The following is a 15000-nucleotide window of genomic DNA, read 5'->3' as shown; positions in this document are numbered from 1 at the left end:
TTAGGTAACAACTAAAAAGTCACCTCAAAATATCCATAACACTAAAAAGCAAAATAGAAGAGCCTACTTCTACTAAACTAATAGAAAAACTGAGGGAAGTAAGAATTACTAAAAAAAACAGGAAAAAAGAAACTACTATAAAGTATAAACATAAGTAAAAAGAAAAAGAGAATAAAAAGATCTATAAACTGTAAAACATGAGAAAACACATTCAAAAAAAAACAAAAAAACTAACTCAACGTTAAAACAAAGAAAAGAAAAAAAAAAAGAGCTAGCGACTTTAACCAAAGATACTATCTAGGAAGCCGATCGCTGGCTAAGGAAAGGAGAATTGCTCTATAGATGAAATCGCTAACTAACTAGTCCTAGGTCTGGAGTTCTTCTTGCGTCGATATGCAGTCTGAAGGTTCTACTGGTTCCTAGACTGGTGATTCGTGAAAAGAAAATGAGGTATTTAGCATGGGAATACAACGTTAATAGAAGGGCAATCAATAATCATTTTAAAAAACTAAAGTAATACGAACATACTAATTTGGAAAAATAAGAGTATAATAACAACATAATAAGAACATAAAAAAATAAAGAAAGCATTAAATAAAAAAAAGACACATTTTTACTAAGGAGGCATTACCTATACTTAACATAAAACTATCTAAAACATAAAAAACTAGAAAGCAAGACATAAAATGAAATAACTTGGAAAAATCAAAATATAACTAAAAAAAGATCAAAAAAAATCAAAAATCGATTTTAAAAGAAACATCACAAACTGTAATAAACATCTACATTTTAATCAGACTAAAAAATTAAAGAAAAAAAAACAAAAATAATGACTAGAAAACTAAAAAAATAATAATAGACAAAAGCCCTAACCTACAAAACAACGAGCTACGAACACATCACACACATACACAAAAACCTACAGATTCTAAATAATAAAAACAAGTCAAAGTACAATAAAAGTTCACGTAAACACGTAAATAAAGGAAGACAATGAAATCAAAAAAATTCAGAAGAAAAAAAAAGAAAAAAAAAAGTGTTCGAATGAGCAAAAGAATCTGAAAAAGAGAAATCAGCTAAAAAACAAAGCGATGAAGAAAAGACAAATGAACAAAAAAAATAGAAGAGAGTGAGGGATGCAAGCTACAACGATACTGGGAATATAAACAGAAAAAAACTAAAAAAAAGCTACGAACTCATGACCGTACAAATATAAAGAACTCAAAAGACAAAGAAAGCAAAAACAGTACCAAAATACAGTAAAATAGAAAAAATCATAAAACGAAAAACAATTAGCAAATACTTATCAGAAATAAAAACGAAAAATTAAATTAGAAGACAAGAAAAAAACAAATACTAAAAATGTTAAAACAAGGACCTTTCTTTCTAAATCTCTCTGCCCTCTTCTAGGCGCTGCTACTAGAGCTCAAGGTCGTGCCATCGTACTTAACCCCATCCCCAGAAAGCCAGTCAAACCGCCCCCCGCTCCCCATCCGGGCCCCCCACACCAGTAAAGCACAGAACCCCACTCCCCCCACTCCCCCTTCTCCTTCTCTCTTGCTCTACCAGGAAATGGGAATATTTGCGAAATTACTATTTTTGTTGTTATTGTTATTATTAGTATTGTTATCATTACCGTTATTTTTAAAAAATATTTTCTGAATGTTTACTTCCATTCCATCTCTCCTCTTCTCGCTCCCCTCTCTCTTCCCTCTCCCACCCCCTTACCCCGTCTCATGTACCTACTGTACACCTCCTCTCTCTCTCTCTCTCTCTCTCTCTCTCTCTCTCTCTCACCTGCTTCTATCTACTCTCATCGTCCTCCATTCCAGATCTTCTCTCCTGCTCTCTCTCTCTCTCTCTCTCTCTCTCTCTCTCTCTCTCTCTCTCTCTCTCTCTCTCCTTCTGTCTCCATCTCCCTTCTTCTTCCCCTTCATTTCCCATCCCCTTCACCTTTCTCCTTATCCCCTTCCCACTTTCCCCTCTCCCCTCCCTTCCCGTTTCCCCTCCCCTTCCCCTTCTCCCCTCCCATCCCGTTTCCCCTCCCCTTCCCCTCCCTTCTCCCCTCCCCCTCCCCCCCCCCCCTCCCCTCCCCCTCCCCTCCCCCTCCCCCTCCCCCTTCAATAATGGCTTAGCTACAAGCTTTCGAGGTCAAAGTTCGATAGCACTTTCGGCGCCGCAACAACTGTTCAGCGTTTGCAACACCTGTCTTGGGCGGTATGCAGGTGTTTCGGGGAGGGATGGGGGTGAGGGGGGTAATTGGGGGGTAGGGGTTGGGGGCTGAGTCATATCGGTGACGTGGTTGTGAATCATGGTTTACTTGTTCGTTGTTGGCTGTTGTTTTTCTTATTGTTATTACTATCATTATTATTATCATTATTGTTAATAATATCAATATAATTATTATCCAAATTACTATTGTTATCAATATTGTTACTGTTCATATGATTATCGTTATTGCTATTATTGTTCCTATGATTATTGCTGTTTCGTTTTGTTCTTTGGCTTCAACACTTTTTAATTCCTTCCCCGTGATTTTTTCATTCGACTTCCCTCTCATTCCCTGTCTTCTGCAAATGATTCATTTTCTCTCCTTACCTTTGACGACCCCTCCCCCCATAACCTCCCCCACCACTACCACGGCTACCCCTCCCCCTCTTCCAACCTTCTCACCACCCTCCCCCTCCCTCTCCCCCTCCCTCGTCACACCCCCTCCCCCTTTTCCAATCTTACCCCCTCCCCTCCCTCCCCCTTTTCCGATCTTACCCCCCTCCCTCCCTCCCTCCCTCCCTCCTCACTCCGCGTCCCCAACAAACTCTCTTTGGGAAAGGGACACCTGTTGACATAGACAGGTGTTCAGGGGGCGGGGTATGGAGGGAAGGGGGGGGGTTAAGGAGGATTTGGGGGGATGGGTGGAGGGTGGATTAAGGAGATAGGGGTATAGAGGGGGATAGGGATGGGATAGGGGGGAAGGGAGAGGGGTAGAGAGGATAAGATGGAATGTAAGGGTAAAAGGGGGGAAGGGGGGTGGAAAGTGGAAAAAGGTGTAGAGGAGGGGGAGGGTCATAGGAGGATAGGGGGAAAGGGAGAGGGGGGAGGGGGGAGAGGGTTCACCTGACAACAGGGAACCTCAGGTTAACGGCTATTTTGTTTCTTTTTTTCCCTATTTAGTTCCTTCAGTTACTGTGTTTGCTTTATTTTTCCGTTAAGCTGTTTTTGCATAGCGTTATCATCATCATCATAATTATTGTTGTTATTAATATTATTATCCTTTTTATTGTTATCATTATTACTATTATCATCATTACCATTGTTACTATTATCATTATTATCATCATGATTATTATCATTACTCTCATTACTGTTATTACCATTATTTTTATTGTCATAATTATCATCATCATCATTTACATTACTATTTTCTCTCTTGTTGTTATGATTGACATGCTTATCACTGCTGTTATTATTAAGACTTTTCAACTTGCTTATATGTTCTTGATTTATCCATTTCTTCCTATTTATTGATTATCAATTATTAATCTTTCTCCTTTTCTTAACATTGCCTAGTTTCTCTCTCTCTCCCTCTCACTCACTCTCTTTTTGTCTCTCTCTTTCTCTCTCTCTCTCTCTCTCTCTCTCTCTCTCTCTCTCTCTCTCTCTCTCTCTCTCTCTCTCTCTCTCTCTCTCTCTCTCTCTCTCTCTCTCTCTCTCTCTCTCTCTCTCTCTCTCTCTCTCTCTCTCTCTTCGTCTCTCTCTCTCTCTCTCTCTCTCTCTCTCTCTCTCTCTCTCTCTCTCTCTCTCTCTCTCTCACTGCTCTCTCTCTCTTTCTCTCTCTCACTGCTCTCTCTCTCTCTCTCTCTCTCTCTCTCTCTCTCTCTCTCTCTCTCTCTCTCTCTCTTCTCTCCTCTCTCTCTCTCTCTCTCTCTCTCTCTCTCTCTCTCTCTCTCTCTCTCTCTCTCTCTCTCTCTCTCTCTCTCTCTCTCTCTCTCTCTCTCTCTCTCTCTCTCTCTCTCTCCCTCCCTCCCTCTCTCTCTCTCTCTGTCTTCCATATTCTTAGATATATTTTTCTATCTCTTGCTCTCAATTTTCTAGTCATTTTTTCAACCTTTCTCCCTATAATTTATTGATAAATTTCCATCTGTATCTCTTTCCTATCATCATATTATTTTCTTATTATATATCTTTTATTGATAAGATTTCTAAATATCCCCCCTCCCTCTTTCTTTCTTCGACAGAGGAACCGTGCAAGATCATGAGGCTCAGGGTAGGCCTTGCCACTCGATGGCGGAAGGAGGAGGGAGGGAAAGAGTCTTGGGGAAGCGGCTGAGAAGTCTTCGAATTTCAAGAGGACTTAGGATGTCAAGAAGATGTCTTAGGATGTCCGGAAGAGGTTTTAGGATGCCCAGAAGAAGTCCAATGATGTCTAGAAGAAGTCTTTAGGATGTCAATAATAAGTCCCGAAAGCATCAAGGAAAAGTCTTAAAAGTGTCAAGAAAAAGTCTTGATTAAAAGTGTCAAGAAAAAGTCTTAAAAGTGTCAAGAAAAAGTCTTAAAAGTGTCAAGAAAAAGTCTTAGAATGCCAAGAAAAAGTCTTACGATGCCAAGAAGTCCGGGGACGTTAAGGAGAAGTCTTAAGAATGTCAAGAAAACGTCTTAGAATTCCAGGAATAGTCTTTAAGGAGTCAAGAAAAGTCTTAGGATGTCAGAAGAAAGAACGGTGTTTAGGAAAAATCTTAGGAAAACGAGAAAGAAGGAAGAGAGATAGAAGAAAATGAGGTAGGGGGATAAGGAAGAAGGAAGAAAATAAGGAATGGAAGGGAAGGGAAGGAAGGAAGAAATAAGGAAGGAAAGGGACGAAGAATAGAAGAAAGAATGGTATGAAAGAAGAAAGGATGAAAAATAGAAAATAATTAAAGAAAAAGAGAAGAGAAGGAACGAAAGGGATAAAAAAATAGATGGAAGAAAGAAAAGGAAATGAGAAAGAAGAGAAGAAGAAAAGAAGAAAAAGAAGAAAGAAGGGGGAAAATAGATTAAAAATAGATTAACTAAGAAAACATGAATAATGAATAATAAGGAGAGAGAGAGAGAGAGAGAGAGAGAGAGAGAGAGAGAGAGAGAGAGAGAGAGAGAGAGAGAGAGAGAGAGAGAGAGAGAGAGAGAGAGAGAGAGAGAGCGTAATAGGAAAAAAACGCAAAGAAAAACAAAACGAAAAAAAAAATATTACGAAAAGAGGAAAAGGAAGAAAAAAAGGTAGGAAAAGGGGGGAAAATAGGATAATTCATATGAAAACGAGAATTAGAAAGTAATTATCCAAGAGCTGGACTCGATGGAACAAAAATATACATGATGGTGATGAAAGGACGAAAGGGTGATGATGATGGCGATGAGGGTATGAAAGTGATGGTGATGATGGTGGTGATGAGGGTATGAAAATGATGATGATGATGATGATGATGGTGGTGGTGATGTGAATCAATGACGGTGACGGAGACAAGAAAAGGGAATAAAGATGATGCTTTGAACAGATAATAGCGACGATGGTGATGATGATGATGGTGATGAAGGCACAAAACCGCGAAAACGATGATGGTGATGATGATGAAAGCACGAAGAATGAAGAATGAAGATGAGGAAGATGATTATGGTGAAGATGGCAAAGCTGTATATGATGATGAGGCTGGTTATAGTGTCAGAAGTTTCGTTTTTTTTTTTTTTTTTTTTTTTGTGATGACGAAGAACGGAAAGAGAAAGAGAGAATATAAGAAAGAGGGAGAGAAAGAAAGATAATTCAGAAGAAAAAATATATCGGTTTCTCATCCTATATTATCATTAATTTGTCGATTTTTTTTATGATTGTGATTTAGTAAAATTATTTGGCTCGATAAAATATTTTATTTTTTATTTTTTTAGAAACGATAATAAGGAAAACTAAATAAACAAAAACAACCACAAACACGAACGAAAAATGAAGAAAGAAGGATGTGAAAAAATTACTTATTTCGCAAAATAGACAGTAATAATGTTTTCTCTTTATACTGGAAACTGGTGGATGTTTTGGGCAGAAAGAATTCTGTGATAAATAAAAGGGTATTTATAAACGTGATTATTTTTTTTATTTTTATTTTTGACTGATTGCCTTTGATAAATGGGTTTATTAAAGATTTGTACTGGCGAAGCTATGACTATTTTTGCATCGCTTTTGGATTATACATATATATATATATATATATATATATATATATATATATATATATATATATATATATATATATATATATATATATATATATATATATATAAGTAAGCTTTGGGCAGTTATAATGCCTTGATTAGTGTCTTTTAGAACTACTTGAAGCTGTGAGAGAAAGCTGTGTGTGATTTAAGTATAGTTTAGCGTGAAAAAAGTTTATTAGTGACAGAAATATGGATATTTTTAATCTTTCCTATAGTTAGTAAATCGGTATTGAATTATTGAATTTTCTCTCTATATAGTACTGTTGGTGAGTTTCTGAATATGGTGATTTTTTGTGTAAATATCTTGTGCAATAATTTATATATATGATTTTTTTTTTCTTTTTCTTTTTACACGAATCCCACCGCCATGTGTATAGGTGTGTGCGTATGTGTGCATTTGTGTATGATTTTGGTACCAATATGAGGCTATGTTGCTTACCTTTATTTTTTTTCTTTATGTTTTTTAGATTTTTTTCTTGTTTAGAATTTAATTTTGATTATTGTTTTTCATTCTTAGGCATTTTCGTTAGGATTTGCCGCGTGTTCGGCTGATCTCTTGCTATTACGGCGAGACGAAGCCGGGGCCAAGTTATGTGTTCGTGTTGACTATGACTGTTAACTTTTGTCTTAAATTTTCTTCGTAACTTTTATCTAATGTGATTTGATATCAAGATGGAGTTCCGTCTACAATTACAATATTTACCCGTACTTTCTATGAACTGTTATTAGCAATTCTTATATTAAGTTAAGGTGGCACAATTATAATTATTTCCTTCCTATAAGAAAAAGTGGGAATTGATCACTTACTGACCATTGGGAGAAGGAGTTTGTTTATGTTTTTTTTGTTTACATTTTTGTTGTTGTTTCAAAGTTCATTTACAATGTTACAAATTCCCTCCCACACGATTTAAAGTATTTAAGAGTTACTTAGAGGGAACTGCCCTATTTTTTTCTATTGTAAATATAACAGGGAAGGCAATAGATAATAGTAGACCATAGGCCTAAATCCCGTTTTATTTTCTCTTGAAGTATCTCTTTCAAAACATAGGCCTACCAGTTTTCCTCCCTTTCTCTCGCTCTCTCTTTATTCTATCAAGAAAGAAAAAAATACACAAATTATATATTTTCTTCGCCGTTCTCTCCTCAATTTTATCTTCAATTAATGAATAGTTATTCCCATAGATGTTGTTTGCATGCATCCACGGGCAGCTGGCAATGTGTAAACAATAACCCTTTTTATGTTTTATTTGTGTTACGCAATATTTTGTCATATTAATGTAATTCAGGCTAATTTTTCATTAGTATTATTATTATGACTACCATTTTTTATATTTATTTTGTTTTAATCTTGTTTTATTCAATACTATGATTTTTTCTCTTAATTTGATTTCTGCTTCATTCATAGTTTTTATCATCATCATTGTTTTTATTATTATCATTATTATTATTATTATTTTTCATGATAATTATCATCATTATTATTGTTATTATTATTATTTATAATAATTATTATCCTGATCATCACTATTATTATTGTTTTTTTTCCTTATGAATGAATTGATGATTTTTTATTTTTTTTATTATCATTGTTGTTGTTTTTATTATTCTTATTTTTATTCTTCTTAATCGTGTTATTATTATCGTTATTATCATTATTAACATTGTTATTATCATTTTTATTATTGTTATTAGTCTAATTATCATTATGATTATCGTTATAATCATTATTACTCTTACTTTCATTATCGTTATTATTATTACAAACAAACATATTCTATCATCACCTTCTCGTCTCGTTTGTTTGTTTCTCTCTCCCTCCTTTCTTAATTGTCTCGTGCTATATATTCCTTCTTTTATTTTTGTTTTCCTTCGTGTCATTCATTTTAACAGTGCTCAAATGATGCTAGAATGGATGAGATCTATTTCAACACTGGCGATTATTTTTTCATTATTAATTTTATTATTTTCATTATTATTATTACGGTCATCGTTATTATCATTATTATTATTGTTATCACCATTACTATTATTACTATTAGTGCTATTATTATTATCATTTGATATTCATTGATAGAAGTGTTATGTTGAATTATCATCATTATATTTTCTTTTGTTGAACATAAGTTACCAGTTCCTTTCGAGAGATCATTAACTATTTCTTGTTTGCTTAAGAATTATGAAAGTTAAAGTCGGATAAGTAAAATAATTGCAGATTATCCTAATACATCGATCCTTAATGTTCCTATGTTTTTGCTTATCAATTGTGCTTTTTGTTGTTTAAACGTAAACAACATCGTTTACACAAACTTGAAATATGCACAAGAGATTAGGATCGACTTTTCTTGTCTATTGCTGTGTATATGTATCTATATGTATGTATAAATGTATGTACATGTATATACATATAGATGAATATATACAGTATATACATATACATCTACTATAGTGAATTTAAATGTGTTTTAGCATTTTCTTCCCCACAAATCTACAATCCCGTATCTCGCGCCAAAACGTGCGTTATACGTGATAGGAAACAGATCCTTATGTACCCCTGACATAGCAGCCATTTTAGCGATCCACCAGCTGGACTGCCTTAAGCAAGATGGCGGCTTCATTAAATATAGGTTGTGTTTGAATCTATATCTATATATATATGTATGTATTATATAATTTTTCTAATGACTACAGATATGTCCGTGTTATAGATGTGTAAGGGTAAAAGGACTTCTTTTTTTTGGGGGGGGGTCTTTATTTTCGAAATCGTATTAGTAAACAAGGTGAATATATTTGAATTTGTAACGGTTTTTGACGGAGGTGATTAAAGAGAATATAATTATTTTCCAATGATTGATATTTTATGAATTTGCAGAACGACTAATAAACTATGTGCCTGTGAAATGGGTTGTTTTATTTTAGTTTACCTTTTTTCTAATAAAATTAATTAATAGAAAAGAGAGAGAGAGAGAGAGAGAGAGAGAGAGAGAGAGAGAGAGAGAGAGAGAGAGAGAGAGAGAGAGAGAGAGAGAGAGAGAGAGAGAGAGAGAAGGTTGATAGATAGATAGAGAACGAGTAAAGAACAGACAAATAAAGAACAACAAACAACAAAAGAAAAAAGACCACTGTAAGACCCAACTAACATTTCATCATAAGCCCTCGCAATGCAATTCGATCCATGAAAAAAGCTGCGTATATATCTTCTGTACACCACAAGAGTAAATGGAAATTATAAAAAAAAAAAAAAAAAAATAAAAAAATTAAAAAAAAAAAAATAAAAAAAAAAAATAAAAAAAAAAAAAAAAAAAAAAAAATTAAAAATTATACATGCGAAAGATAATCAAATAAAAATAAAAATACAAGAACGTTACAAATTATTATAAAATATAGTAAAATTATTTAGGGAGATACAAAGGGATGATAAAGATACTAACAGCAAGGTAATTAATGACCGAGAATGATTAGGCTGATGACACTTGTGTCAATTATGCAATGAGTAATGATAAAATTACTATAAAAAATCAACTAAACTAAAATAAATAGAATGAAATTAATAAAACAACTTTAGAAGAACTATAAAAGGAATCAGTGATACAGAAAGTAAGAAAGAAACAGCTTATCAAAAAAGTAATTGTTTACTTGTAATCAGGGGACTCATATGTCAACAAGAAAGAGAGAGAGAGAGGGAGAGGGAGAGAGAGAGAGAGAGAGGGAGAGAGAGAGAGAGAGGGAGAGAGAGAGAGAGAGAGAGAGAGAGAGAGAGAGAGAGAGAGAGAGAGAGAGAGAGAGAGAGAGCTGAGAGAGTGAGAGATGGATGAGAGAGAGAGAGAGAGGAGAGATAGTGGAGAGAGAGAGAGTGAGATGTGAAGAGAGAGAGAGAGAAGAGGAGAGAGAGAGAAGGTGAAAAGACGAAGGATAGGAGGATGAGAGAGAGAGAGAGAGAGATAGGAAGGTTGAAAGGAGATAGGTTTAGTTAGTATTTTTTTTTTTTTTTAGTTTAGTAGATTTTTTTAGATATTAGTAGTTTTAGTTTTAGATAGAGTTTAGATGCACAAACCGCACACAACACATACACAGTGAAAGAGAGAGAGGAAAGGCACAACACTACACAGAGAGAGAGAGAGAGAGAGAGAGAGAGAGAGAGAGAGAGAGAGAGAGAGAGAGAGAGAGAGAGAGAGATAGGGAAAGGTGAAAGAGATAGGTAGATGCACAAACACGCACAAACACATACACAGAAAGAGAGAGAGGGAAAGAGAGAGAGAGAGAGAGAGAGAGAGAGAGAGAGAGAGAGAGAGAGAGAGAGAGAGAGAGAGAGAGAGAGAGAGAGAGAGATAGGGAAAGGTGAAAGAGATAGGTAGTTTGCACAAACACGGCACCAAACAATACACAGAAAGGAGAGAGAGGAAAGAGTGAGAGAGAGAGAGAAGAGGGGAAAAGGAGAGAGAGGTGAGAGAGACGAGGTGGAGAGAGAGAGAGAGAGAGAGAGAGAGGAGAGAGAGAGAGATGGGGGGGGGGGATGAGAGGTGGATTAGAGAGAGAGAGAGAGAGAGAGAGAGAGAGAGAGAGAGAGAGAGAGAGAGAGAGAGAGAGAGAGAGAGAGGGGGGGAGGGAGGGAGAGAGAAAGGTGACAGAGATAGGTAGATGCACAAACACGCACAAGCACATACACAGAAAGAGAAAGAGAGAGAACGAGAGAGAGCGAGAGCGAGAGAGAGAGAGAATGTTTGGGATGGGATGGTGGTTCCAGTTTGTCTGTACCCTCAGGGTATGTAGTCTATCTTAGGAAATGTTTTGCGTACGTGTGTGCGCGTGCATGCACATACATCTTAATGTACACGCATGAACGTTTATGTGCATACGTGCGTGATACCAGAATGCATATTAATCAAATGAAGATGAGACTTTGGACTCTTCATCTGACGAGATATACAAAAGTAATGAAGATCAGAGTAAACCAAGTCGGCCTTTGCCTTTGGGGGAAATACCTCTTTAAACCGCAGGTGGAAGATGCTATCGCTCGTGTCCGTCCCCATAGCTTTGGAAAGGAGAGAGCCGTTATTTTTTTAAATGATTGAGTCGTTATTTCTTTGTTATCACTTTTCAGTGTACATGGATACGTACATACGTGCATAATTTCTCTCTCACACACACACACATAGCGCATCTACAAACAAACACACATATATATCAATATCTATATATCCCCCTATATTTACATACAAGTATGTATGTATATAAGTTAAATTTCAACCGCAGTTGCCATACCTAACATGCAGCAAACAAACAGAGGTAACATAGCATAGAGCCAAAGATAAAGAAAGAAAGAAAGAAACGCCCATTTAACCGCAAGATTAATACTTATCTTTTCTTCGTTTCTTTGTTTAATTCTTTCCTTGCATTTATTTCCTCGATTTTACTTTTTTTTTACTTGCAATTTTTGTTTCTGCTTAAGATTGCTTTTCCGAGTGATGGTATAATGAAATACATAAATTATCATATAACAAGAACTACAACGACAATTATGGTGATAATAATAATGATAAAAGGATAGATGAATCAGAATAGTAATAATATTAGAAAGATAACAGCAATAACGATAATGATAACAATTATAGTAATGAAAATGATAACAGCAATAACAATAATAATAAGGATAATAATAATATTGATTATGATAATTATATTTACAGTAATGGTAATGATAATGAAAGTAATGATGATGATAGTAATATTGACGATAGTAATAATGATGATGATGATGATAGTAATAGTCATAATAAAAGTAATAATAAAGATACTACTACGAATAAATACAGTTATAATAACAATGGTGATAATAAAACTACAATAATGAGAGTGACAATAATCATGAGATAGGAAAATTACATTAGATTTGGATGTATTTTTTTATTTGGTTGATGAAATAATTGAACAATTATACGCCTTCTGGATTATAATTAGGCAAAAGGCTTAAAGGAGAAAAGTTGAAAGTGAACGAGGAAGGAAAAAGAAGTGAGAAAAGAGGAAAAAGGAAGAGAAAGAGAATAAGAATTAGATGAAAATAAAAGAAAATGGACGAAAAGTTAATAGCAGAAAAATAAAAGTAAGAAAAATGTGTCTTGAAATACAAATGAAAAAGTTATTTGCATATTGGATAGAGGGAGAAAATATAAAACTACTTTGAGATATGTATCATCTTTTTTTCGAAATTAAACGTTCGAATATAAAAGGATTTCACGTGAGAAAAGAACAACCAAAAATTGAGTATCAAGTAAAGAATAACACTGAAATATATCTTTATTCCATAGTCCGGGGAAGGGGGGGGGTCATACATACAGTTCCTCAGTTCAAAAGTTATGAATCTTATGCATATAAAAAAGTTTACTCTTCCCCTAATATATTCAAAACAAGATACAAGCTATGAAATTCTCAAAAAAAAAGTTTAATGACACGATATCAATAATTAAAGGATAAAACTAAATTCCACATGGAAAACCTACTCCGTTTCAAAAATACTCTGTCCCTGTCGGAGTAGGTCAAATGATTGAACAACCTGTAACGGATTTTATAACCCTGTTGCGAATACTTTTTCACACTTAAGTTCACATCCAGTTATTGATGACGTAATGCGTGCGCCAATACTGAGTATGCCACAGCCTCCCTAAGGAAAAATACAGAGCTATAATTCGTATGCCAAGCCTCAAATAAAGACTCCTATTCTCAATAAAAATTGGTATTATCACAAATGGTTTATGCTCATCTGACGGGATAAAAAAACACGTACTTGTAATCTCGCCGCATAGCCTCGTGAAGTTGCATTTCTCAAGGTAGGCAAACTGCTCCTTGAATTTGTCCCAGGGGCATCCCAGGGGATCTTCGCAGCCCGGCAGCTTTATACTTTCTTCGTTGAGAAGGGCGCTCACCCACCAACTGACGTCAAAAGTAGGAGAAAAATCGGATTTTTTTCTTTCTTTAGGGGGGGGGGGGTCATTAAATCTACCGGGAAAGCATTTTTTCGTTTCATTATGCCAATCGAAAAGAAACAGTACTTATAGAAAGAGAATCTTAAATACCAACAGAAAAAATAACCTACATCGATATATACCAAATACAACAACTCCCCCCTCCCCCCTCACCTCTTGTCTCTGCAAGAAGAGAGGACCATTGCCAAGTTGCTCCCGTAGCCGGCGAACCTCGACGTTTTCCACTGACGATCTCGGTTCACAACCTTATCATTGAGTGGCTCGGTGTCATTGAACAAACCCAAGAGCGTCAGAAACTGCAAGATAAAAAATAAATAAATAAATTACCTCTCATTTTCTAAAACAGAAAGAAGAAAAAAAATATGAAAACGTCACAAATACGTTCACCCCAAATTTCATCTTTCATGTTTCGTTTACGTTTCGTGTCTCTTACTCACCGGCACAGTTGCTTCCAAGTTGGCGAAATATGTTGTGGAGTCAATGTCAGTTTTGTTATTTTCTACATGGTTTCTGTAAATATTTTTAAAAGTTACTTATTTCAATGTCTCTTTTTTAAAAATGTATCTTTCTTTCGTAAATATGACTTTTATTCATTCTGATATATTCATTCATGATGATACATATTCCATATAAATAGCAGAGAGAGAGAGAGAGAGAGAGAGAGAGAGAGAGAGAGAGAGAGAGAGAGAGAGAGAGAGAGAGGGAGAGAGAGAGAGAGAGAGAGAGAGAGAGAGAGAGAGAGAGAGAGAGAGAGAGAGAGAGAGAGAGAGAGAGAGAGAGAGAGAAGCGGGAGGGAAAGGAGAGAGAAAAAGAAAAAAAGTGAGACAGATATAAATATAAAGAGAAAAAAGTAGTGAAGTAATACACAAATCAAACATAGACAAAGTGAATCAGACAAATTGAGACATAGATAAAATAGATAAGATCTCAAAGTAAACACGCAAAATATAGACGAAAGGGGAACAAACAAAGTGAGACAGATACATAAATAAGAAGAGGATAGATAGAAAGAAACACGCAGCAGATAAACAAAGAGGAAAACCCAAATGAAGCACACATTACCGGAATCGTGAGAAGAAATCACTGCCCAAACCACAGGCCTGTTTGTACGTGATCGAGTGAGCATATCCCAGGTCGTGGTATATCCTCAGGTCTTCCCAGTGTTCCAGTACCTACGGCAAACATGCACTTTATTTGAATACGTATTTCATGACTTCAGGTATCATATATACATGTATGTTGCATTTACGTGCACATAGATATGTCTGTTAGACTGTCATATCTCTAGTAAAAAAATAAAGAGGCAATTTTTGAGAGAGAGAAAAAAACGCCTACTATTATCAGAGGAAACACAAGTTGTAATGATGATATTATTTCGCTCACCTCCAAGTCGCGTGGAGTAAAAGCAGCACACCAAGGTGACGGGACTTTCGGATTCCACGCATTCTGGTATTGGCAGGCGTTGTACATCGTGCGGACTCTGGCTGTGGAGGAGTCATGAAAGTTCTGGTAATATTTCAAGCTAATGCTAATCATGGTAATGGAGACAAAGGTATACATCTATGCGCTGGGATACGGAGGGACAGTAGAATTCTGTAACACCTTTTTAAATTTAAGTGAAAAAAAATATATTGCTTGTCTTAATTTCGTTTATTTTTCCTCTATCCCTAAAGCATAGATATTCACCCACACCCACACAAACATTTATCAGAATACAGACAAACACAAATACAATGCACTTATCAGAGCACAGACAAACACACACACACCCAAACACTTATCAGAACAC

At 35.5% G+C, this 15000-nt stretch overlaps 2 protein-coding genes across 8 annotated transcripts in view; one reads left to right on the top strand and one right to left on the bottom strand.

Moving 5' to 3' along the window:
* The window catches only part of Gbs-70E (Glycogen binding subunit 70E), a 35468-nt gene extending 26336 nt beyond the window's left edge, over nt 1–9132 (top strand). For all 7 annotated transcript variants that reach the window (XR_015191548.1, XR_015191546.1, XR_015191549.1 and 4 more), the window contains exon 7: nt 4236–9132. The gene's annotated coding sequence lies outside the window, so the exon portion shown is untranslated. The remainder of the gene's footprint in view (nt 1–4235) is intronic.
* A 2988-nt stretch (nt 9133–12120) lies between these two features.
* Nucleotides 12121–15000, bottom strand: part of LOC122261397 (multiple inositol polyphosphate phosphatase 1) — an 8216-nt gene continuing 5336 nt past the window's right edge. Inside the window, exons 6-11 of the mRNA XM_086542939.1 lie at nt 14595–14695; nt 14274–14383; nt 13649–13721; nt 13365–13507; nt 13013–13158; nt 12121–12889 (exon numbers count right to left, since the gene is read on the bottom strand). Of these exons, the coding sequence (XP_086399065.1) occupies nt 12831–12889; nt 13013–13158; nt 13365–13507; nt 13649–13721; nt 14274–14383; nt 14595–14695 (632 nt within the window). The 3' untranslated portion in view covers nt 12121–12830. The remainder of the gene's footprint in view (nt 12890–13012; nt 13159–13364; nt 13508–13648; nt 13722–14273; nt 14384–14594; nt 14696–15000) is intronic.

Source organism: Penaeus japonicus, unplaced genomic scaffold, assembly GCF_977035675.1.
Source record: "Penaeus japonicus unplaced genomic scaffold, GWHDUDI00000001_assembly GWHDUDI00000013, whole genome shotgun sequence".
Classification (NCBI taxonomy): domain Eukaryota; kingdom Metazoa; phylum Arthropoda; class Malacostraca; order Decapoda; family Penaeidae; genus Penaeus; species Penaeus japonicus.
This window is presented reverse-complemented; position numbering and strand designations above follow the sequence as displayed.